Genomic DNA, 23,582 nt, shown 5'->3' with positions numbered 1-23,582 from the left:
TCCTCTTTTTCCTTTCACGACTCTGACGAGCCCGATGTGAATGATACGCTGCTCCATCGGGAACAGGCCCCGATCCACGTGATCTGCTTGAAGAGGAGGTGAAGAAAGAGGGCCTAAAGGTCCGGCTGCCTTCGGAGAATTTGTAGGCGATCGAATAAACCCCCACTTCCCTCCATTCTGCTAGCAAACGTGCAATCTTTGGACAATAAAAGCGAAAGATTAAACTACCAACGGGACATTAAAAACTGTAGCATCTTATGCTTCACAGAGTCGTGGCTGAATGACGACAACATCAACATACAGCTGGCTGGTTATACGATGTACTGGAGGATAGATCAGCGGCGTCCGGTAAGACAAGTGGTGGCTGCCTATGTATTTTTGTAAACAACAGCTGGTGCACGATATCTAAGGAAGTCTCGAGCTATTGCTCGCCTGAGGTAGAGTTTCTCATGATAAGCTGTAGACCACACTACCTACCGAGAGAGTTTTCATCTATATTCCTTATAGCTGTTTACATACCACCACAGTCAGAGGCTGGCACTAAGACAGCAATGAATGAGCTGTATTCTGCCATAAGCAAACAGGAAAACGCTCACCCAGAGGCGGCGCTCCTAGTAGCCGGGGACTTTAATGCATGGGAACTTAAATCCGTTTTACCAAATTTCTATCAGCATGTTAAATGTGCAACCAAAGGAAAAAGAACTCTGGACCACCTTTACTCCACACACTGAGACGCATACAAAGCTCTCCCTCTCCTTCCATTTGGCAAATCTGACCATCATTCTATCCTCCTGATTCCTGCTTAAAAGCAAAAATTAAAGCAGGAAGCACCAGTGACTAGATCAATAAAAAAGTGGTCAGATGAAGCAGATGCTAAGCTACAGGACTGTTTTGCTAACACAGACTGGAATATGTTCCGGGATTCCTCCGATGGCATTGAGGAGTACACCACATCAGTCATTGGCTTCATCAATAAGTGCATCGATGACGTTGTCCCCACAGTGACCGTACGTACATACCCCAACCAGAAGCCATGGATTACAGGCAGTATCCGCACTGAGCTAAAGGCTACAGCTGCCGCTTTCAAGGAGCGGGACTCTAACCCGGAATCTTATAAGAAATCCCGCTACGAACCATCAAACAGGCAAAGCGTCAATACAGGACTAAGATCGAATCATACTACACTGGCTCTGATGCTCGTCAGATGTGGCAGGGCTTGCAAACCATTACAGACTACAAGGGGAAGCACAGCCGAGAGCTGCCCAGTGACACGAGCCTACTGGACGAGCTAAACTACTTCTATGCTCGCTTCGAGGCAAATACCACTGAAACATGCATGAGAGCTCCAGCTGTTCCGGAGGACTGTGTGATCACGCTCTCCGCAGCCAATGTGAGTAAGACATAATATCATTGACATGACATACAAATGAGCGGTAGAAAACAGATCACGCAATTGTCACCATTCCAAAATGTTTTGTGCGGGCGCCCCGTGCCGCCCCCGGCAAGATGCCGCCCTGGGCTACTGCCCATGTCACCTGTACCTAAATCCGCCACTGCTTATGGTGCAATGGGACAACATTGGTAAAGTAAATGCTAACTGCAAGTCTGTTGACATGCAGGAATTTATGTCACAGACATCTTAGAGATATCTTACCACTCCAAAAAGTAGTTGTGTTGTGTTTGATTAGTAGGCCAGACTTAGGTAGAATTAGACATTGAGTATGGCTTGCTTGATTAGCTGACTCTGAATCTGTGGATATAGTATTTTGTCTGTAGATAGTCTATTCAAGTAAAGTGTTGGCATGTTTTTTTTCATAATACAACTCTACTTTCTTCCCTGCAAGAAAGGTCCAATGCCAGTACTCCTTGTTGTGTTTGGAAACCGATGATAATGATTAACTGGTGCCAAGAGTTTCCCGGTTCTACCTGGCCTGCTTGCCTAACTGTGTTTGCCTTACAATTGGGAGCAAACACATGTCAAGGATGTGTGCTGTGCTTTGAAGGTGTGTGTCTGCAGTTGGGTGTAGGTGAGGTGTGTGTGTTGCAATGTGTATATTGGTACAGGTGTCTTTGCATGTGTGCTATGTGGATATGCATAGTACTTGGGAATTCAGGTTCACTTAAATGTGAGGGAACAAAGTTAAGTGTGCGTGCATGTGTGCATGCGTACGTGTGTATGTGTATGGGTGTTGCAATGTGTGTATTGTTACAGGTGTTTTTGCATGTGGGCTATGTGGATATGCATAGTACTTGGGTATTCAGGTTCACTTAAATAGGAGGGAACAGAGTGAAGTGTGTGTGTGTGTGTGTGTGGGAGAGAGAGCGATAAATAGATACTGATGGAACAGTCCAACAGAAATAGATACGGAGACCTAGATTTGAGACTACAAATCCCAAAAGTCTGGCTTTATTGAACAGTCACGCCTCCTTTGTCTCGTGCAGCCTAAAACTGTCTTCGCTACTTACCACAGCCACAAAGTCATAAACCCCGCCTATTTATACCATTTATCTTTTTAAAATCTGAGATTAAACCTAACCCTAACCTCAACCGTAAATGTATGCCTAACCCTAACCTTAAATTAAGACCAAAAAATATATATTTGTTTTCATGATTTTTTTGTGATATATTGACTTTGTGGCTGTGGTAACTAGTTGAAACCCTAAAAGTGACGTGGTTAGTTTAAATGCCTTTGACTGATCTCCCTCTACCCAATGAAATCGCTCTTTGAAATTAGTTTTTTGGGCAACGGGATGGCTTTTCGCCAGCTCAGAGAAAGTGCCACGACTCCACACTCAGCGGCTATTCAGAAAGAGGGAACATTGGTGGTCGGGGTAAGAGATTCTTTATATAAAAAAAATTTATGAATCATTTAAAAGAATAGGAAATGGTCTTAACTGAGCGTAGTGTAAGGAACAGTTGTATCGTAACCCAGCCTCGTACGAATAGACAAATGCATGTCGGAAAATGAATTGATAATTTTTCACGTTGAGAGAAAAAAAATGATGTTCTTGAAACTTTGACTTAGGAACTATCGTTACTTTTCGTGATACAATGTTGCTTGATCTTTTCGGTTTGAAAGAGTAGACAGTATTGATTAATGTTTGGGGAAGCCTAAGCCTACTTTTTACTCATTTTTGGTGCCCTATTCTAATGAACTGCATCTGTAGACCCAGACTAATGTATATATTTTTTTAATATTACGTAGTCTAACCAAGTGACGTGTCAAATATCATAAGTTTGGCATTGAGATGCATTGTAATGGCTGTATTGATGGTATCGGGATAGCCTTATCTCCTCGCTCATATTCTTGAGTTAAAGGGCTCAACATCAAACACATTGAGATGCTGCGGTCAATGAGTGATCAATCAACGGGTTCTAATGATGGTTGTAGGCCGTCTCTTGAGGACACGTAGCTAAGGACACTGGACACGAGTTAAGTTTTCTTCGCTAGAGACAACGAAAACAAATTGGCCAGTTACATTTATTTCGTGTGGAGGGGATGCTAGACATTTATTTCGTGTGGAGGGGATGCTAGACATTTATTTCTTGTGGAGGGGATGCTAGATGTTTTAAAATTTAAAACACTACATAATGAGAATAAGGAGAATGGTCTATTGTAGGCCTGCCTGTGGTGAAACGTTTAAACACTGCATAAACCTATTCTCAATAATATTCTCTACAACGCTTTTAAATGATTACTTGTTTAACTGTAATGAGTAGCATATTTGAGGTACTGTAAGTTGTAAAGTTGTATGGTGCCAATAAACTTTGAAACTGGCAAGTGGTCAAGTAGACTATAGGTAGAAACGTTAAGGCAACTGTTCTCCTCTTGTTACATAACAAGAGGGGTACATCACAAGGGGTTAATTGTTTGTAGAGACACGTAGCCCCTTCTACACTCTCGAGAATTCAGCATTATCTACAGTTAGGGTAAATGTCTGCAGTGTATTTTGATACATTGGGCATTTTTACATTAGAATGATTAGTTACAGATTGTTACACCAGATAATGTGATTTATCCAATGATTTTTGGTATCCATTACTGGGAGTTACAGGTTAGGTACTGTTTGGTGTAGTACAAATCATTTTCTACCATTGATTGAGACAGGTGGGTCCACCCCAAAGTGTCATGATGAGACTCACCTGTCTTGATCTAAGAAGATTTGAACTGGACAAGATGGCGTGTACATATTGTTGGATTATGTCATGGAGCAACATTTTTGTTTTAATAACGGAGCATTTTCTAAATTCAAACCCACCATCTGCAACTGAACACGGACATTTTAGAAGATACATGTTTGGCCAAATCGAGAATGAAAATAGTATTGCCAAGTTAAGGTTGGTCAAATTCTCCGTGCAACTCCCAGTAATGGACACCAAAAATATTTTGTTAAATCACATTATCTGGTGTAACAATCTGTAGCTAGACACTGCACAGTGCACACCCACGTGGTTCGCTTTTGTTTTATAGCATTATTAGAATGACTAGTTGTTGCCTATTGCAAAACCGATAGATTGATCAGTGACCCTATTTTATCTATAGGCTAATGTTGATGTAAATCAACTGTTTGCTCCTTTAGGAGTTTATTTCAGTTTGATCGAATGTCTTCGAATCACCTTGTCAAGTAATTTTCAATTCAACACTAAAGCATTTTATCCCAAAGTATCAGTTTCAGAATGGATACCCAAATGCTTGTATTCCATAAGATTGCTACTATTGCTTTCCGATTGATTATGAGCATTTGACTATTGAAGAGGGAGAAAGCATGGACGTCTTCACTCCTTTAGAGTCAGCATTTTTTTCTTCACCCGAAGGCCTTGTTTATGTCCTAAATGGCACACTATTCCCTATGTAGTGCACTACTGTTGGACAGAGGGCCCTAGTCAACAGTAGAGCACTACATAAGGAATAGGGTACCATTTGGTACACAGACCTTATCTACTGTATAGAGTCAGCATTGCCTCTCAGGCCTATGGGTAGCTGAAAGCCCACTCTTGAAGGAGTCCTTCTCCGGAATGGTTCCTGGTCAAGTAACTCATAGGGAATTTGTGCAGTGCAACTGCGTACAGGTGTATCCTCTGCAAACTGGAGACAAAGTGCTTTTTTTTATATATACATGAATGTAGATGGGAAGGGGGGGGGGGTGTGTATGTCTTTCGAGGGTGTTGCGTAACATGAGTTCTCTTGTGGATGAAAATTTGCATGCTGAACTCTCTGTCCTCTGTGAGAAGAGCTTTTTGTCCAGGGGAGAAATTAAGGGCTGTGAAGCTTTTCTCAGACATCTGTTTTTCTTTAACCCTACTAGAAGTTCAGGAGCTGGTCGTATAGCAATGGAGAGATTGTTGTTTTTACCCAGCAAAATTTGGTCCACCTTTACGAATGTGTGAGACGCATAGACCCTATCCCTATTTTTGCCCATCCTCAACATTATTCCCTCAATGTTAACCTTTCCTCGAAGACTCCTACCAAAACTGAGCCACTAAAACAAGAAAGCCTAACCCTAAACTATAAGAATCTGGTTACTGTTATAAAATCCCAATAAATTCATCAATGGATAGGTAGGTGACTGTTAGATTAGGATGATAATCAATTACTTAATTTTGAAAAGTATGCAAAGGGTTACAGATTCAGTAAAATGTATAATTATTGTGATTAGTGCCTTTCGTGTGTCAGTCATCTCCTGCACCACAGGGGATGAATAGCCTACTGGTATGAACTTCTCAACTTCTGCGAGACACTCATGCGTGCCATCTCTACTCCTGCTTGTGATTTTCTTCCTATTTGACTGATCATTGTAATATATTAGATCAGTGAGCCAGCCAACACATTTTTCTAAATAAATTAAGGCTTTTAAACATTACTACACATGAGCGAGCACATTTTTGGAAGTTTTGCTACCAGCATCAACTTATTTTTGCTTGTGTAACTCTTGTAAATATTCTGAAATCACATGTTTTCTTAATTTATATCGCCGTAGATCAGCCTTCTTGATAAACCAGAAAAATAGGAGTTATATTTTAGCGGTTAGCTGGCTAACTCATTGATCCTTCTCTGTGAAATGTCACCCTGGTGGTTGATAAATATATTGAGAGGGGAAAAACTAAATCGTGAACTTGCCGTTATTGAACCAATTTACTAAACATTATGTTGTGACTTTTGATGACTATGGCTCGCATCCTTTGACACCTAACTAATCGCGACTTCTACTTTTTTTGTGCTAGGCTTTGCGGAGGGACAAGATTTAAAAAAAAGAAGACATGGACGTTTACGACCCCCAAACCCTCGGCTTCATGGTCTTTGGTGGATTCATGGTAGTCTCCGCCATCGGCATTGCTCTGGTCTCCACGCTCTCCATGAAGGAGACATCGTACGAGGAGGCCCTGGCCAAGCACCGCCATGAACTGGGCAAGTCTGCCCAGACCCAGCTCTCTATGAAGAATAAGAAGAAGAAGGCGTTGGAGAACAAAAGCAAAGCCAAGAAGAAGGAAGAGCGGCCCAACGGGGATCTCCCAGAACCGGTCGGAGAGTCTGCTAGCGAGCCCGAACCCGAACCTGAGCCTCTCGCTGCCCCCGAGCCTGAGCCTGAACCTGAACCAGAGCCCATTGCTACACCGGATCCTGTCATGGTCGCTTGTGCTGCCCCTGCCCCAGTGGCCGTGGAGGCTGCCGCCCCCTCCCCGAAGAAGAAGAAGAAGGTGGCTAAGGTGGCGCCGGCCCCTGCCAAGCCTACCGTTGTCCCGGAGACCATCGCCAAGGAAGTGCCTGTCATGGTCGTGCCACCTGTGGCGATTGAGGTTGCCCCGTTGACTGCCGCGCCCACTCTGGTGTCCAGTGACACTCCCGCCGCACCCGTTGTCAAGGCAGAGGAGCTCAAGGCTGAGGCACCTGCTAAGAAGAAAAAATCCAAAGCAAAGGCTGAGCCAGGTTGGTAGTAAATAATTTGCTATGATCACATTTTTACTTTATTTTATTTATATGATAACTCTTAATATAAAACTATTGCAATTAATGTACTCTATAAATGAGGATTGGGGTCAATTCGAATGACATTGTACATTTTTTTTTGTATTTTAGTAATTTAGCAAACGCTCTTAACCCTAATACAAAGCAACTTACAAGATCAATAAGTGCTTTACTTCAGGGCACATCGACAGATTTTTCACCTAGTTGGCTCAGTTTTGAACCAGCGACCTTTCGGTTACTGGCCCAACACTCTTTACCACTAGGATACTTGCCAAATTCAGTTAAGTCAATTCAGGAAGTTATTTAATATAACATTTAGGAATTAAAAAACTTAACATGAATAGATTCTCCTTTTTATGTTAATCAAGAAGTCATTGAAAATAAATGCACTTTTTTTCAATTATTGAATTAGTAATTTACCCCAGCCCTGCTAACAACCTCTGCATTCCTAGAGGAAGTTGTTAGCACAGTGTCTCTCTAGTGAAGCATTGATATTATGATGAAAGGTCAATTGAAAGCAATGGGTTCTGGTTTAGACCCTATGTCATCTATGCTGAACAAAAAATATAAACGCAACATGTAAAGTGTTGGTCCCATGTTTCATGAGGAGAAATAAAAGATCCCAGAAATGTTCCTTAAAGCACAAAGCTCATTTCTCTCAAATTTTGTGCACAAATTTGTTTACATCACTGACAGTGAAGATTGTATCCTTATTGTTACACAGGTGCACCTTGTGCTGTGGACAGTAAAATGCCACTCTAAAATATGCAGTTTTGTCACACGACACAATGCCACAGATGTCTCAAGTTGAGGGAACATGCAATTGGCATGCTGACTGCAGGAATGTCCACCAGAGCTGTTGCCAGAGAATTGAATATTAATTTCTCTACCATAAGCCGCCTCAAACACCTTTTTAGAGAATTTGGCAGTACGTACATCAGCAGACCACCTTGTAACCACGCCAACCCAGGACATCCACACCGGCTTCTTCACCTGCGGAATCGTCAGAGGGGGGGCACCCATGGGGTAGCTTGCCCAGTCATGTGAAATACATAGATTAGGGCCTAATGCATTTATTTAAATTGACTGATTTCCTTATGAACTGTAACCCGGCAAAATCTTCAAAATTGTTGCATGTTGCGTTCTAATAATTTTGTTCAGTATAGAATTGAAGATCACATGGCCCTTCATTCTCCCAAGACCTCCCCCTCTAACCATCCCCAACTTATTTTTTGTTTACTACTAGTCTACAGTAACTCATACAAGTAAGAAACAATCAAGTAATTCATCGAAGTTAAAAACTGGTCTTTCATCCAAGTAATAAAGTAAACCATCCAAGTTATAGAAAAGTATGTTTATTATTCAATTTATAAACTATTAAGTCATCCAAATGATAGGCAAGTAGTAATTCTGTAACCCCTGACATAGGGAACTCCCTGGCACACATATCATCCAACTCACTCTCTCTCCTTGTAGTGGTTGCTGCCGGCGACTCTGCTGATGCTCCCCTCCTCCTGCCATACAAGACTCTACTGTCTACTGTGAGCAGCATGACATTCAGCGAGGGAGAGGCCCAAAGGCTCATCGAAGTGCTCAGTGTCAAGGCTGGCCTCAACTCCTGGCAACTGGTACAGTATTCCTCTCCAGAATGACACTGACTGACACACGCAATCATTAAACAGTGGCTCGTGGCCAAGTCACCTCCGCATTCCCTTTAGTAGAAATGCAGGCATACAGTGCTTTCGGAAACTATTCAGACCCATTGACTTTTTCAATTTTTATTTTACAGCCTTAATTTAAAATGTATTAAATTAAAAAAAAATCCTCATCAATCTACACACAATACCCCATAATGACAAAGTGAAAATAGCTTTTTAGAAATATTTGCAAAATAAAAAATACCTTTTGTACTCAGACTATGAGAATTGAAATTGAGCTCAGGTGCACCCTGTTTCCATTGATCATCCTTGAGATGTTTCTACAACTTGGAATCCAACTGTGGTAATTTCAATTGATTGGACATGATTTGGAAAGGCACACACCTGTCTATTTAAGGCCGCACAGTTGACAGTAGATGTCAGAGCAAAAACCAAGCCAAAAAATGTCTGCTGGATTGTGTTGAGGCTGAGATCTGAGGAAGGGTACCAAAACATTTCTGCAGCATTGAAGGTCCCAAAGAACACAGTGGCCTCCATTCTAAAATGGAAGAAGTTTGGAACCACCAAGACTCTTCCTAGAGTTGGCCAAACTGAGCAATTGCGGGAGAAGGGCCTTGGGCAAGTAGGTGACCAGAACCCGATGATCACTCTGACAGAGCTCTAGAGTTCCTCTGTGGACATTGAAGTAACTTCCAGAAGGACAATTATCTCTGCAGAACTCCACCAATCAGGCCTTTATGGTGAAGTGGCCAGACGGAAGCCACTCCTCAGTAAAAGGCACATGACCACCTGCTTGGAGTTTGCCAAAAGGCACCTAAAGGACTCAGACTCAGAAACCAAGATTCAACTCTTTGGCCTGAATGTCAAGTGTTATGTCTGGAGGAAACCTGGCAGCAGCATCATGCTGTGGGTATGTTTTTCAGCGGCAGGGACTGGGAGACTAGTCAGGATTTGAAGGAAAGATGAATGGAGCAAAGTACAGATCCTTGATGAAAACCTGCTCCAGAGCGCTCAGCACCTCTGACTGGGGCGAAGGTTCACCTGCCAACAGGACAGAAACCCTAAGCACACAGCCAAGACAATGCAGGAGTGGCATCGGGGCAAGTCTCTTAATGTCCTTGAGTGGCCCAGATTTGAACCATCTCTGGAGAGACCTGAAAATTGCTGTGCAGCAACGCTCCCCATCCAACCTGACAGAGCTTGAGAGGAATGGGAGAAACTCCCCAAATACAGGTGTGCCAAGCTTGTAGCGTCATACCCAAGACTCAAGGGTGTAATCGCTGCCAAAGTTGCTTCAACAAAGTACTGAGTAAAGGGTTTGAATACTTATGTAAAAAAAATCTTAATACTCTAAACCTGTTTTTCCTTTGTCATTATGGGGTATTGTGTATAGATTGATGAGGGGGGGAAAAAAACAATTTAATCATTTTTAGACTAAGGCTAACGTAACAATGTGGAAAAAGTCAACGAGTCTGAATACTTTCCCGAATGCACTGTATACATGCATAAATAAAAAGGAACAGGTGTTTTCTGAGACAAGATTGAGAAACCTTGGCTACGGTTAAAATGACTCAGACATGATTGTACATGGAATATCTTTTGTCTGAGTCAAACTGTCTTCACACACACTTCTAAACTGCAGAAGCCTGAATTAATTAAGCTTAGCAACATTTCAAGTAAGAACACTGTAGCTCCCCCCCCCCCCTAGCCTTTCACACTTGTTAACAAATTTTAATATTCTAAAGTTGATTTTTCCTAGTAGTTTTGGAAGCACCTTTTTTCCGATATTTCCCAACAGAGATTATATTGGCTGAGTCCCAAATGGCCCTGTGGACACTGGTCAAAAGTAGTGCACTATATAGCAAATAGGTTGCTATTTGGGGTGTAGTCATTCTCTGGCTTGTCTTAACATCAACTGTAGCCGATCAATGGTGGTGAACTTGTGTCGTATCTGTTGGTTAGGCCTCTCAGAAGGGGGATCCCACGGCTGCCCTGAAGAAACAGCTAGAGGAGAAGGAGAAGCAGTTGTCTACTGAGCAGGAGGGTGTCACCGCCGCCAAGAATCGACTGAGGGAGCTCACCAAGGTAAAAGACCACGGGTCCAATAATATCTTAATTTTCCTGAAGTGTACACAAGTCTAAAAGCATTTGATTGGTGGAGGGATGGGCTACTGGGTACTTTCCACCTTTTTTCTTATACCAGTAATGTAATTTCATATCAATGAAGGGCACACTTTGGGAGGAAGGAGAGAATTGGTTAAACAAACATCCTACTGACTTCCAGGGACAGGGTACAATATAATACACCTTATTCGACTAATGAAACCGCATAATGATAAGTTGATGAATTTAATTAACTGTGCTAGTGCTGGGCTAGGTAGCATCTTAAACAGGTCTTGGCCTCAGTGCAGTAGGCCAGGATTTGGTAGCTGGTGCTTACAGTAACTATCTTCCTGTGGTATTTATGCCACTGGCTCACACTGTGCCTGTTGGAACACTCAGGAAGAGAAACAGATTAACAAACCCCCAAAAAAGGAGCAGAACAAAAATGTGCACCCCAGGACACCGACTTTAACCAAGTGTTTTTCGCTGATGTCACTAACGATCCCCAATGCCCACACAGGAGCTGAGCGCAGAGAAATCGAAGATGGCGAAGGTCGAGACCCGTCTGAGCGCAGAGCTGAGTGCTCACACTCAGGAGATAACTGCCCTCCAGGCTCGCATGCAGGCCTCCTCCCAGGACCACGTGGCTGAGACCCAGCTGCTCAACCTTAAGGTCAGTTCACGACCCCATAAACGTCAGGGTCGTGTTCGGGTGGAGTGATTAAACGTACTGAACAGTCCTGACAGAAATGCAATGAATAGAGCTGACTTGAGTCCTGACTCCACATCAGAGGCATGTCTGTTCTACAGTGTTTCCATCTGAACGTTCCACAATGTTCCTGTGCTTGACTGAATATGGAGCTGCTGCTACCACCATTTCCTTTTTGTGTGATATTGACAGCAGCCTCTGAATTTGACAGTAATGACATATTGTGACCCCTAGGTAAAAATGTGTTGGACTTGTTTATAAAAGTACAAGGCAGACAAGATGAGGAACTATTAACTGTCTGCAAAAAAATGTATGTAAATGTTTTTTGCCAACACCTCCATACAGATAGTGAGCCTGCAGGAGCAACTGGACAATGGCCCAGTTGCTCAGCTGGCCCGCTTGCAGCAGGAGAACTCCATCTTGAGAGACGCCCTCAATCAGGCCACCAGCCAGGCCGAGAGCAGGTAGATGGGGAAATTAACAATACAACTCCTATTCTCTATTTAATGGGGAAATCTGAGTCTTGTTCAGTGGGCACCCAATGTAAACAAATTGAGTAAAATAGGGTGGAACTACCTGGACTTTTCCCAATAAGAAATATTTTCTTTTTTGTTATAAAGTATAATGAGGTCCAAGTGCGTGTATTGGCTGGATGGATAAATATTTCATTCTAGCCTGTACAGACATGGTAAAGCGACTCCAAAAATGAGCATGATTTATCTAGCATTTTCAATATGTATCACAATTTGCTTAGCATGCCATTTCATTTTAAGTATTAACATAATGCAGAAATAAAACATGCCTAAAGAGCATCAATTATGTCCTTTCTTGGACACCAGCAACTGAGATATACAGTTACTGCATATGCAAAACTGTCCTAGCCACACTCCAATTCATCAAGTCTGACAAGTCTCCCTCTGTTCTCTTTCCCCCTCCAGGCAGAACGCGGAGCTGGCCAAGCTGAGGCAGGACTGTGTTCGTCTGAACCGGGACCTGGGCGAGAGGACAGAAGCTCTGCAGGCTGACGATGAGCACAGGAAGGCGCTGGAGGCCAAAGTGGCAGCTTCAGTGGAGCAACTTGCCCAGTTCAAGGTGAGCGGAGTAGGGTGAAGTTGCCCCCCCCCCCAATCGCCACTGCACCAAGTGACCTATAACCTTTAATTTGGACCAATCACAATGGAGGACAACAGTTGAGAAAGAGGTGTGGCCTTGCATTCCTCATGTTTTATCTTTAGTTGGAAGGGGGGAAAGTATGCATTGTACGATTTTAAAAGTTGGAGTGCAAAACAAGTTGAGAATGTAACAACTCGGCATCATGATTTGGGCTTTAGTCAATTGGCTTTAGTCAATTCAGTTCACCTGCATCTGTGCACTGCTTGTCCAGTAGTGGACTACATGAGAACATGGGTGGCAATTAATTTGGGACTAAGGTCAGTCAGTTTTTTAAAATCTAGAACAGATGTGGACAACTGAGGCGTGTTCAAGTAGGGAGAATTTTAGTGAAATATGGAGGTAATACCTAAATGTGTTGCATAATTACAGATATTTTAGTTTTCCATTCTGTTGTTTTGCTACAGTGTGCCTTACTAACTTTATTCATACGTTGTTTAGAATGGAGACAAAACATTTTTTTTCACTTATCGTGTTTCTATACTCCGTTGCAAAATTCTAGCTTTGATTCCAGTCGGTTTGTGCTTTTGTCAACTCCTGTCGATGTAATGTCAAACAGCTGAGTTGACTGAGCATGCACAGACTGACATCCAGGCTACCAACTAATCTACAACTACTACAAACTACTTAACCCCCTAGAGTCGATTTCCGCAGTAACACTTGTCATAATATGCCCTAACAGCTGGCATAACTTGTCAAAATATGGTCATAACACTATCATTACCCATATTTTTACACCTGTTGAGACATATATTGCGTTATTTTAGGGCTGGTTATGACACCTAATTTAAGTGTCAACGTTTCTGCCAAGAATTTATTTCATTTGAAAGTTTGTTAAATCCTTTTTTGTTGTAATGAATTCTTTAGTCACACTTTTTCTTCATATTTTAAACAACTTGTAGAAAATAAAGTATGACACTGTCATGAAATATTATGACCGTCCTGTGGCACTTTACTTGGATGAAGAAAATACACTGACGAAGCATTATGACCGTCCGAATCATATTAGCCAGATAGGCCTATTACATACATGCCCTTATGTCAATCATCAGTCAAAAAGAGGGTGTCTTGTCCTACATCAATATGTGCGCAATTACAATGTTCATTTAGTATGGTACATTTATTTTAAATGTGTATATATAACAAACGTACTGTTGACACATGTATGGTGTAATGGAATGTTTTGCCTTGTGTGGTAGGTTGTGTGTTGTGACACTATGTAGGTGTCATAACCAGCCATAAAATGCAATATCAGGTCTATATGTGTTATGACCATATTATAACAGTTTATGGCACTGTCAGCTGTTATGACATATTATACAACGGGTGGGTCTAATGCTGATTGGTTAAAACCGCTTTTTTAAAAATTTATTTTTATTATTTTTTTTATAAATTGTATCCCCTTTTCTCCCCAATTTTCGTGGTATCCAATCGCTAGTAATTACTATCTTGTCTCATCGCTACAACTCCCGTACGGGCTCGGGAGAGACGAAGGTCGAAAGCCATGCGTCCTCCGAAGCACAACCCAACCAAGCCGCACTGCTTCTTTAACACAGCGCGCCTCCAACCCGGAAGCCAGCCGCACCAATGTGTCGGAGGAAACACCGTGCACCTGGCCCCCTTGGTTAGCGCGCACTGCGCCCGGCCCGCCACAGGAGTCGCTGGAGCGCGATGAGACAAGGATATCCCTACCGGCCAAACCCTCCCTAACCCGGACGACGCTAGCCCAATTGTGCGTCGCCCCACGGACCTCCCGGTCGCGGCCGGCTGCGACAGAGCCTGGGCGCGAACCCAGAGACTCTGGTGGCGCAGTTAGCACTGCGATGCAGTGCCCTAGACCACTGCGCCACCCGGGAGGCCCCTAAAACCGCATTTCAGCCGGTGTCTATTCCACAAGTTACCACCGGCTAAATCTGATGTTAAAATCCATATTTACTCTGTTCCATCTGACTGCACAATCCACTGTCTCATCAACCTAACCAGGCAATTTATGAACTTGATCTCCACTATAAGAAGCATCTAGGCATTATCTCACATTTCTTTTAGGCTAGAACTTTCACTAGGTGCGTCGTTGGAGCATGATAGGATGGAAAGGTTCAGCATTCTCCGTTGACATCTTACCTTAACATTACAAATTATTCCACAATGCTGACGATGGATTAGCTCCTATAGATGTATTATCACCTATGTCTGCAAATATTGAGGCGGCTTATTCTAATGCTTACCCTATAATAATACACAGCTCATTGCGCACGTTACACATCATGAAATACGTTGAGGCACAAGACGGTAGCCTATAATTGGCAAAATAGAAGCCGATTTGAATGAACATGAAATTGATGTCAAAATGATTGAACCGTTTTAGATACACCCATCTAGTACAGAGTCGGACCCCCCTTTGCCTCCAGAAAGACCTGAGTTCTTTGGGGCATGGATTCTACATTCGGAAATGTTCCACAGGGATGTTGGTCCATGCTGACGCGATGGCATCGTGTAGTTGCTGCAGTTTGGACGGCCATACACCACCACCACCAGCCTGTACCGTTGGCGCCACTGTTGTACTGCACCGTTATTTGTCTGTTTATGGCCCGCCTGTTAGGTTGCAAGATTATTGCAATTCGACATCTCATCAACTAGAGCTATTTTCGCCCACAGGACGTTTTTTGTTTGTCGCACCATTCTCGGGAAGCCCTAGACACTGTCGTGTGTGTGAAGCCCAGGAGGGTGGACATTTCTGAGATCCTGGATCCGGCGTGCCCTGGCACCGACGATCATACCACGCTCAAAGTCGATTAGGTCACTTGTTTTGCCCAGTCTAACGTTCAATCAAACCGTGCCTCGATGTCTGCCTGCTCTATATAGCAAGCCATGGCCACGTCACTCCCTGACTAGTGTGGTGTACCTGTCTGTATATATATATATATATTAGTGCATTCATCTCGGTTTGAATTTGAAGCATGTCTTTATCCTTTGCAGCGTTGTATTTGTAGTCCATTTTGTTCTGAAGTTATCGGTGGTCACCGAGAAACCGATAAACGTCTTGATTCTATGTTTAGCGGAAAGACTTTATTTTCTAAAGGCTCACTTAGCTGTTCTACGGCAGTCGGTTATTAACAAGCATTTAAGTGCTACTTTAACAATGGTTTTGGGACCAATGTTCTTACGATTAACTTAGCCTTAAGATGCTTTTGGGAAACCGGGCCCAGGTCATACAGTGGGGTATTCCAGAAAGCAGGTATATTAGCCAGCTAACTTTGCTAAGCAACCACAAATAGCTTTTTATTTCCTGGTTGATTAAGAAATCTAAATATGTATATTGGTTGTTGCTGTCAAATATTTTAAGTCTATATTTCTCAATGATTTAAGGTTTTTCAAGGAATTTTTGGCTAACTCATTGATACAGCTTTCTGGAACAGACCCAGATATCTTATATAAGGAATATGCATGCATAATAGATGCATTGCACATGATAATAAGCTGTTGCTGTGCTCATCCACAGGCGTGCCAGGCGAAGAGCGAGCAGGCCTGGCAGCAGAGGCTGGAGGGGTTGAGCCAGAAGCTCCAGAGGTCCCAGGACACCAGCAACACCATGCAGGCCCAACTAGACCAGGCTCAACAGGAGGCCAAAGCCTTCGCCGGTCAGTGGAACCCACCTCTCACTGGTTACATACCTTGACCACATGATAACATGCTAGTCTCGCTAACCCAGTCACTCTAACCTCTATTTTAACACTAACCATCACAGGAAAACCCTTGCACTAAGTGGGAGAGATGTCCCTCTCACACAGCTATGTTCCCGATACCTTATTATTTAGATACATGCAAATTTCTCCTTTTTTTTGTCCTTTTTGTGTGGATTTATAAAAAGGTGTCTGACTAGGCTCTGGCTTTGAATTGAATAAAACGTTGATCTCCACAGAGCTCCAGGAGCGCATGGCCACCACGGAGGCCGAGCTGAAGGAGCGCTTTGCCGAGCTGGAGGACCTGAAGGCCCAACAGGCAGTAGTGTCAGCTGTGGAGGAGGCTGCCAAGGAGCAGGCTGCCCCACTGGAGTCTCCCATAGAACCTCCCCCCGAGGAGCAGGAGACTGTGACGGAAGGTGTTACCGAGGCCACCAATGTAATCTCCAAGGGCCTGTTTTTTTTCTTTCCCTCAGCTGCAAATAGTTTAGGCAGTAGACCCAATTCCAAATCAACCCCTAAGCAGTCTTGTAGATCGGAAATGATTTGGATAGGTGTAAGCAAGATGGCCGACATTCCACTTGTCAGAGTACAGGTGGAGCTGTACCCATATTGCTTACAATTCCAATACTTTCAGATCTACCTGTTTTGTCAAAGCTCAGGGATCTCATTTATCAAAGGTGCATGCACACAAAAATACTCTGAGCCTTGTGTGCGCCAGTTTTCCCGCGAAGGTTGGTATTTATCTACTCTTGAAATTTGGACGAAAGTGTGCGCATCTCCACTCAAATCTCAGATCATGAGTATTCACAACTTCTGGTGGTTGATCAATTGTATTGCAAGCAAATATTGTTGTTTTGGGGGAAATTGAGGTGTTTAATGCACAAATTATAATAATGGTAGGCTAATTAAACACATTTTAAATGTAGGCCTAATGATTAAACAGATTAATTTGCTGGAAAGATTTTTCAAATATTCTATGTTGAACTATTGTCATTCTCAACGGATGTAAAAACAGACTTTGTTTACTTGCCGTTTGAGGTGAAGAAAAAAATACTTTGAGGTAAGCCAATCAGAAATACTACCAGATCCCCAAAAGAGCACATTTATAGGCTGACATTTGCGCATAGGTAGGTAGCCTGGGGCTACCCAGGTAGGTAGCCTGGGGCTACTTCTATTTGTAATCAGGTGCGTGTCCTTACTCAAGATTGACAGGAGCGCTCCAAAGACAATAAATTGACAACTCATAAATGGAATAAAATAAACAAAATAATTGTGTAGTCTAGGTTGTGCGCTCTGCAAACAATGTGTCCACTCCTCCAATAATATATTGAATGCATTAACAGATGCCATACATAAAAATAATTTATTTGCCACTGCTTGACTAAAATAATCTTGGTTGACCAACAGCCTATCGACCGACCAGTCGACTAAATGGGGTCATCCCTATGCTTAATATATTTATTTTACTTTTAGAATATAGGCCTGATTCGTAATTATGAATTTACTGGTTTATACCCACTACATAACAAATATTAGGCTACCCTTTATCCATCGCCCGTTCAATAGCCAACCATGCTCGAAAATAAGTAGGTCGGTAGGCTACAGTATTGCTGTGCTGTAGGACCGTGACATAATGGCATATTTAATCTAAGAGCCTATAGCAAGACAGGAGATGGAAACACCATGTATTGATAAACAAAATATTAAACAATTAGTTTTTTGCATAGAAGTGTGAGCTGTAGGCAGAATTTACATTTAAAATTCTTCAATAGACAACCAAACTTGCAGAATGCACCGCCAGTGTTTGGAACTCGCTATAGGCAGCATGCTATAGGCAGCATCTTTGAAAAAGTCACTTTAAAAGATTCTGCCCACACCTCAACAGAAATTGTATCATATTTGCTTTTCCGCTCAGTGCCAACATTTAAAAATAATAGCGCAAATGAGGGTGTTTTTGTTACCCTAAAAGGTGAATGTTTTCCTGATTGTGTTGTAGCTCTGATTTTTATCAATGAAAACATGCGTGTGACAGTTTGATAAATCCCAATAAATTTTGGCGCACGCAAATCCTAGAATCTCGACATATGCCAGAATTTAGTAAGACATTTACTCACGGTTCATAAATGAGGCAGCTTTGACCCTAAACCGTATACTAAAAGCCTGTAGACACCCTATCAGTATCCATTGTTTTTAACACTTTTTTTTATTACTCTGCCATTTTTAAAGTCATTGATTGTCCTAAATAAGTCTAACACACTGTCGTTGTTATCTTAATATCACAAACAACTTGAGTTATAACCAGTTTTAGGAGGGCATGCCATTTTGTTTTTCTCCCATTGCTCCCCTCCTCCTCCCGACAGTAGGGCTGCTCCCCTCCTCCTCCTCCCGACAGTAGGGCTGCTCCCCTCCTCCTCCTCCCGACAGTAGGGCTGCTCCCCTCCTCCTCCTCCCGACAGTAGGGCCTACTCCCCTCCTCCTCCTCCCGACAGTAGGGCCTACTCCCCTCCTCCTCCTCCCGACAGTAGGGCCTACTCCCCTCCTCCTCCTCCCGACAGTAGGGCCTACTCCCCTCCTCCTCCTCCCGACAGTAGGGCCTACTCCCCTCCTCCTCCTCCCGACAGTAGGGCCTACTCCCCTCCTCCTCCTCCCGACAGTAGGGCCTACTCCCCTCCTCCTCCTCCCGACAGTAGGGCCTACTCCCCTCCTCCTCCTCCCGACAGTAGGGCCTACTCCTCCTCCTCCCGACAGTAGGGCTGCTCCTCCTCCTCCCGACAGTAGGGCTGCTCCCCTCCTCCTCCTCCCGACAGTTGGAGGTGCCGTGCCCAGTTGATAATTGCCTCTTTCTGAACCTAAACTCAGTGGAGGCTGCTGAGAGGAGGACAGCTCATAATAATGGCTGCAATGGAGTGGTGTCAACCATATGGAAACCACATCTTTTGTGTGTTTGATACCATTCCATTCATTATTATGAGCCGTCCTCCCCTCAGCAGCCTCCACTGCCTAAACTACACCAACGCTAATTTCGAACATAACAGATTATATAAATGAAGTAAAGTATGATGTGGGAGAATGGGTGAGTTGATGAGCGAGGGGAAGTGAACAATGCACCAATTGTGAATGAAGAACAGGACGGGCTATTCTATTGCATTGATCTATTCTAATTATCTCAAAATGCTATGTACCCTATATCAGTCCACCGAATCCAAGCAGTCTTATCAGTCTCCTCTGGTCTTCTTGGAGTACACAGTAAGTGCGTGCGTAATTTACAATGGCAAGAAGACCAAGAATGGCTGCACATGCTGCGTTAGCATTGCTACAAAATCTGAAAACGATTTATGGTGTGGAAGAAATGAATCATGACGTGTCTGATTATTCTTCTGATTCTGAGCTTCAGCCTGAACCTACACCTCAGACGCCTAAGCGTAAAAAAAATCCAGAATGGTGCGCACTGAGCAGGTGTCCGCGCCACCACCAAATAAAACGGTGAGGCAGGAGAGAGTAAGGGACCACGCCCATTTGGATAGAACAAGCCGGCGACATTGCCACGGCCGATTATCAGCACAAAATGTAAACACTGAGCGCATATCCCTTACATCGCAAGCAAAAAACATATTCATTATAATGCCATTATTGCTTGCTGATTTTGACTTTATCACGCACACATGGCACTAATGATTAGGCTATGATGTTTTCATAATTTGAAGCAAGTTTTGACGAACGTGCGTCTAGGTGTTTGGGTTATTTCATTTTTTTGTTATAAAAAGAAGCTGTTACCGCGTGCCAACACATGTTTTCTGTTTCATAGTTGTAACAAAGGCACTCCACAAATAAAATTGACTTAATTTTTTTTACACACACAGCCTACCTATAGTAACATAAAATAATAAATGCTATTTTGTTATAAAAATGTGTTGTAATGTTACATAAGGCCTTCAAGTTTTTTGTTGTTGCATATACTGTATATGAAATGTATTAATGACCCTTGTTAGAATGACCGCTCATTAGCTTGAAGGGGGGGTTCCTCGTGGCCCAGCGATTCTAGTGTTACACCACACGTCATGCTCAGAGGTTTAGTCTATCCATCTTGTTTCTAAACAGGGTGACAACTCCGGAGAGGTTGAAGAGCTAAGGAACAGGTACGTTGAGTCATATTTCTGTTAGATACCATGTATCGAATCTCCGTATCCAACTTTCTCTACCGAATGGGGATATTTATTTCTCTCCCTCTTTCAGTCTGAGAACCAAAGAAAGTCAGGTGGCCGTTCTAGAAGAGGAGCTCCAACAGCTGAAGGTTGAACTGGAGCTGGTGAAATCTTCCCAGACTGAGGATCCACAGGTCAACGGGTATGTTCACTTTTACCGGGACACCATGTAGCCTGGGGTTGGTTTAGCCAAGTGGTTAGCGCCGCGGTCCTCAGCGCATGTGTACAACCGTGTCCTTGTGGGTTCCAATTCTGCTCCCCACTGCTATTGTTACACATCTAGCCTCATCTCACTTAGCTGTCTGTCTCTAACTATACTACAGTCTCTGTTCTACAAAAGTTGGAATTCCCACTCTTCGGGAAATAAAGCTTACTGGTGCTTTATCGACATACGTAGACCAATAAATGAACAAATGGGAAGGATCCCTGCCCAAAACCAAAAACTATCAAATCTGGTCAAGAATCTGAAGTCATATGTTTAAAAACATAAAGTTTTGTTTTTCTGGCACGTCAGTGTGAAGGAAGAGGAGGAGCAATCACCTGTTAAAGAACAGCACGTGCAGATAGACAACACGGCAGAGATCGAACTCTTACAGAACAGGTATGGGAGGAATCTGCTATTTCTATCCGGTTATAATACTATTAATAACTATTCACTTTACTTGGCCGGTACGCACAAATCTCCAATGACAAGCCTATTACGGTATTCAATTATTGGCCTTCTAGGGAAGAAGTACTGCCTGTATTTGTTAATTGGTCAGTTTATCATTGACTAGACAGTGAGTTCACTCACCTGAATGAAACCAGGGCAGTGTTCAGTAGAACACAATGTTGTGTAATGTTCAGATAGTAACACTATGTACACGCAAAGGATAAGAAATCACATCAGCTCTATTCATGACAATTCTATCTGCAACATTTGCCTAGTTTTGGCCCTCTAGGACAATAATTGATTAGCCCTGTCTACTATGTAGTGCTTTAAATAAGTCTGTCTTACTGTATCACAACCTAAACTCAGTTTTTCCATGTCAGCCTTAAGGAAAAGGAGAGCATCGTGACGTCCCTCGAAGAGCAACTGCAGACATTGAGAGCCAAGATGGAGGTGAAGATCACTGATGCTGTAAATTAGCAAACCTGTTGGCAACTTTCGAGTTCAAATTCAACATTGCTCTCTTACAATCCTATATTTGTCTATGTACTATATGTTCCATACCAGAAGGTCCCTCATGGGACAAATGTATTATAAAGTTATTTGAATTGTATTGAATCTGTTGTGCAGGTGGACACAGAGCAGCTTCAGAGCAGTCTGAAGGAGAGGGAGACCCAGGTGGCCTCGTTAGAGGAAGAGCTCAAACAGCTGAGAGAGGAGATGGAGCAAGGGAAGAGTGCAAACGCTGTAAGTCTTCTATTCTCTCTCCTGTGTATGTGCACGTGTGTGTGTGCTTGGTGTTAAGCCTTACTGTTTAAGGTTTAGTCTTACTCTGTAAGGCCTAGAATTAGACTTACTGTGTAAAATGTAAGTTTTACACATGTGCTTTTGTCAGATGAAAAACATAACCATTGGCATCTTGAACAATGCATATTCTTTCAATTCCCTAACACAGGAGTCTGGAAGTGAGACCGAAGCGGAACAGCCATTTGAATGGTATGCGTCCATTCCTAAGTCTTTAAGCACTTGAGGTGTATTATTTGACCCCATAGTGCATGCATTATCTAATCAGGGTTGGGGGTCTATTCCTGTCTGTAGAATTGGACATGGTATTTCCCCATAGGAATGAATTTCAATTCCTGAACTGGTACTGGAATTGATATGGACTTTTCCCACTTCCCTCCTAATGAGTGTTATATTTTCAGCCTTGAGAGAGATTCCCAGATGCTATCTCTGGAAGAGGAGCTACAAAGGCTAAAGGAGGAAATGGAACAAGTTAGGAACAAAAGCAATGTAAGTTTAATGGTTTGAGGGTTTTGCGTTGCTCAAAGAGGTATGCTTGTTGCCCCTTGACTGTGTTAGCTTAGCTGAATTCTGCTCTACCCTACAGGATCTCCGCGAAAAGAACTGGGTGGCAATGGAAGCCTTGACCGCTGCTGAGAAGTTGAATGAGGGAAGACTGGCTGTGGCGAAGGGTGCGCAGGTCAGTGGCATGCAACACCCAGAGTCGTGTGTGTGTGTATATATGCGCTCTGCTTCGTGCTGCCTCCTGATCAATATTGGCCATTGGTCAGGGATCTTCCGAATTTCCAAAAAGGCTATCTGAATGGCTAAAATTGGAACGAAATCCAAGTTTTCATGAATGAAATGCTCAAAGACAGCAACATGTCTGGCACTAAGGTTGTTTGGACTCTAGCTAAATACTCTGGCTACACTCCCATTGACAAACACTGTTGTGAATACGGTTTGTGTTGGATGGCTTTCATGATGCTTTGACTTTGCGTCTATTTGTAGCACGTAGCCGAGGAAGCACTGAGCTCGTTCCAGACAGAAGCTCAAAAGGCTCTTCAGATGATCTGCCCTGACGTCTCTTTAGAAGCTGAGCAGGTAAGTTAGTTGGGTTTGCAATCGCCGACACAGACTTGGAGTTGGAAGGTGTATTGTTTTTCAAATTATTATTCTCCGCCACAAAGCTTGTTGTTCAGTGTGGATACTCTTTGCTAGTCTGAATTGGAGCTCGTTCCTTATTTATATACCCAAACGTTACCAACAGGGTGGTCAGTAATATATTATGTTAGCAGGAATGGATTTGGAAAATAAAATCACTCTGGAAACTTGCCAATGTAAATGGAATTCCCCTTAAACATGATTACACCAGCAGCCATTTTTCCCCCCCAGCTCTGTAGTTAAAATGCCTCAATTACTAATTACAGAATAACTGGTTGGAGTTACTCATCCAGAAAGCACAGGCTACTGAAATTCCACAGAGCCAAGAAGTCCAGCAAGAGCATTTGCAACCCACAGACTCTGAGGTGAGGACCCTGTGTTTTACCCTGGTATAGTGTATGCATTGCATTTTGAAGTAACCAACATTATTGTAAGGTTGGACAGCTTCAAGATACCAGTAGAGGTTCCTCTACACCTGTTGCTATATCAAGACATT

The 23,582-nt window shown here is 43.0% G+C and overlaps 1 protein-coding gene across 2 annotated transcripts in view; it reads left to right on the top strand.

Moving 5' to 3' along the window:
- Window positions 1-2,703: 2,703 nt before the first annotated feature.
- Window positions 2,704-23,582, top strand: part of rrbp1b (ribosome binding protein 1b) — a 28,551-nt gene continuing 7,672 nt past the window's right edge. For both annotated transcript variants that reach the window (XM_039015541.1, XM_039015532.1), the window contains exons 1-19: window positions 2,704-2,832; window positions 6,224-6,926; window positions 8,442-8,593; window positions 10,586-10,708; window positions 11,247-11,399; window positions 11,781-11,899; window positions 12,374-12,527; window positions 16,105-16,243; window positions 16,525-16,724; window positions 20,387-20,424; window positions 20,522-20,632; window positions 21,005-21,091; window positions 21,523-21,592; window positions 21,770-21,886; window positions 22,095-22,135; window positions 22,345-22,432; window positions 22,530-22,622; window positions 22,934-23,026; window positions 23,353-23,451. In XM_039015541.1, the coding sequence (XP_038871469.1) occupies window positions 6,260-6,926; window positions 8,442-8,593; window positions 10,586-10,708; window positions 11,247-11,399; window positions 11,781-11,899; window positions 12,374-12,527; window positions 16,105-16,243; window positions 16,525-16,724; window positions 20,387-20,424; window positions 20,522-20,632; window positions 21,005-21,091; window positions 21,523-21,592; window positions 21,770-21,886; window positions 22,095-22,135; window positions 22,345-22,432; window positions 22,530-22,622; window positions 22,934-23,026; window positions 23,353-23,451 (2,544 nt within the window). In that variant the 5' untranslated portion in view covers window positions 2,704-2,832; window positions 6,224-6,259. The remainder of the gene's footprint in view (window positions 2,833-6,223; window positions 6,927-8,441; window positions 8,594-10,585; window positions 10,709-11,246; window positions 11,400-11,780; window positions 11,900-12,373; window positions 12,528-16,104; window positions 16,244-16,524; window positions 16,725-20,386; window positions 20,425-20,521; window positions 20,633-21,004; window positions 21,092-21,522; window positions 21,593-21,769; window positions 21,887-22,094; window positions 22,136-22,344; window positions 22,433-22,529; window positions 22,623-22,933; window positions 23,027-23,352; window positions 23,452-23,582) is intronic.

The sequence above is a fragment of the Salvelinus namaycush genome, chromosome 2 (assembly GCF_016432855.1).
Source record: "Salvelinus namaycush isolate Seneca chromosome 2, SaNama_1.0, whole genome shotgun sequence".
Classification (NCBI taxonomy): domain Eukaryota; kingdom Metazoa; phylum Chordata; class Actinopteri; order Salmoniformes; family Salmonidae; genus Salvelinus; species Salvelinus namaycush.
This window is presented reverse-complemented; position numbering and strand designations above follow the sequence as displayed.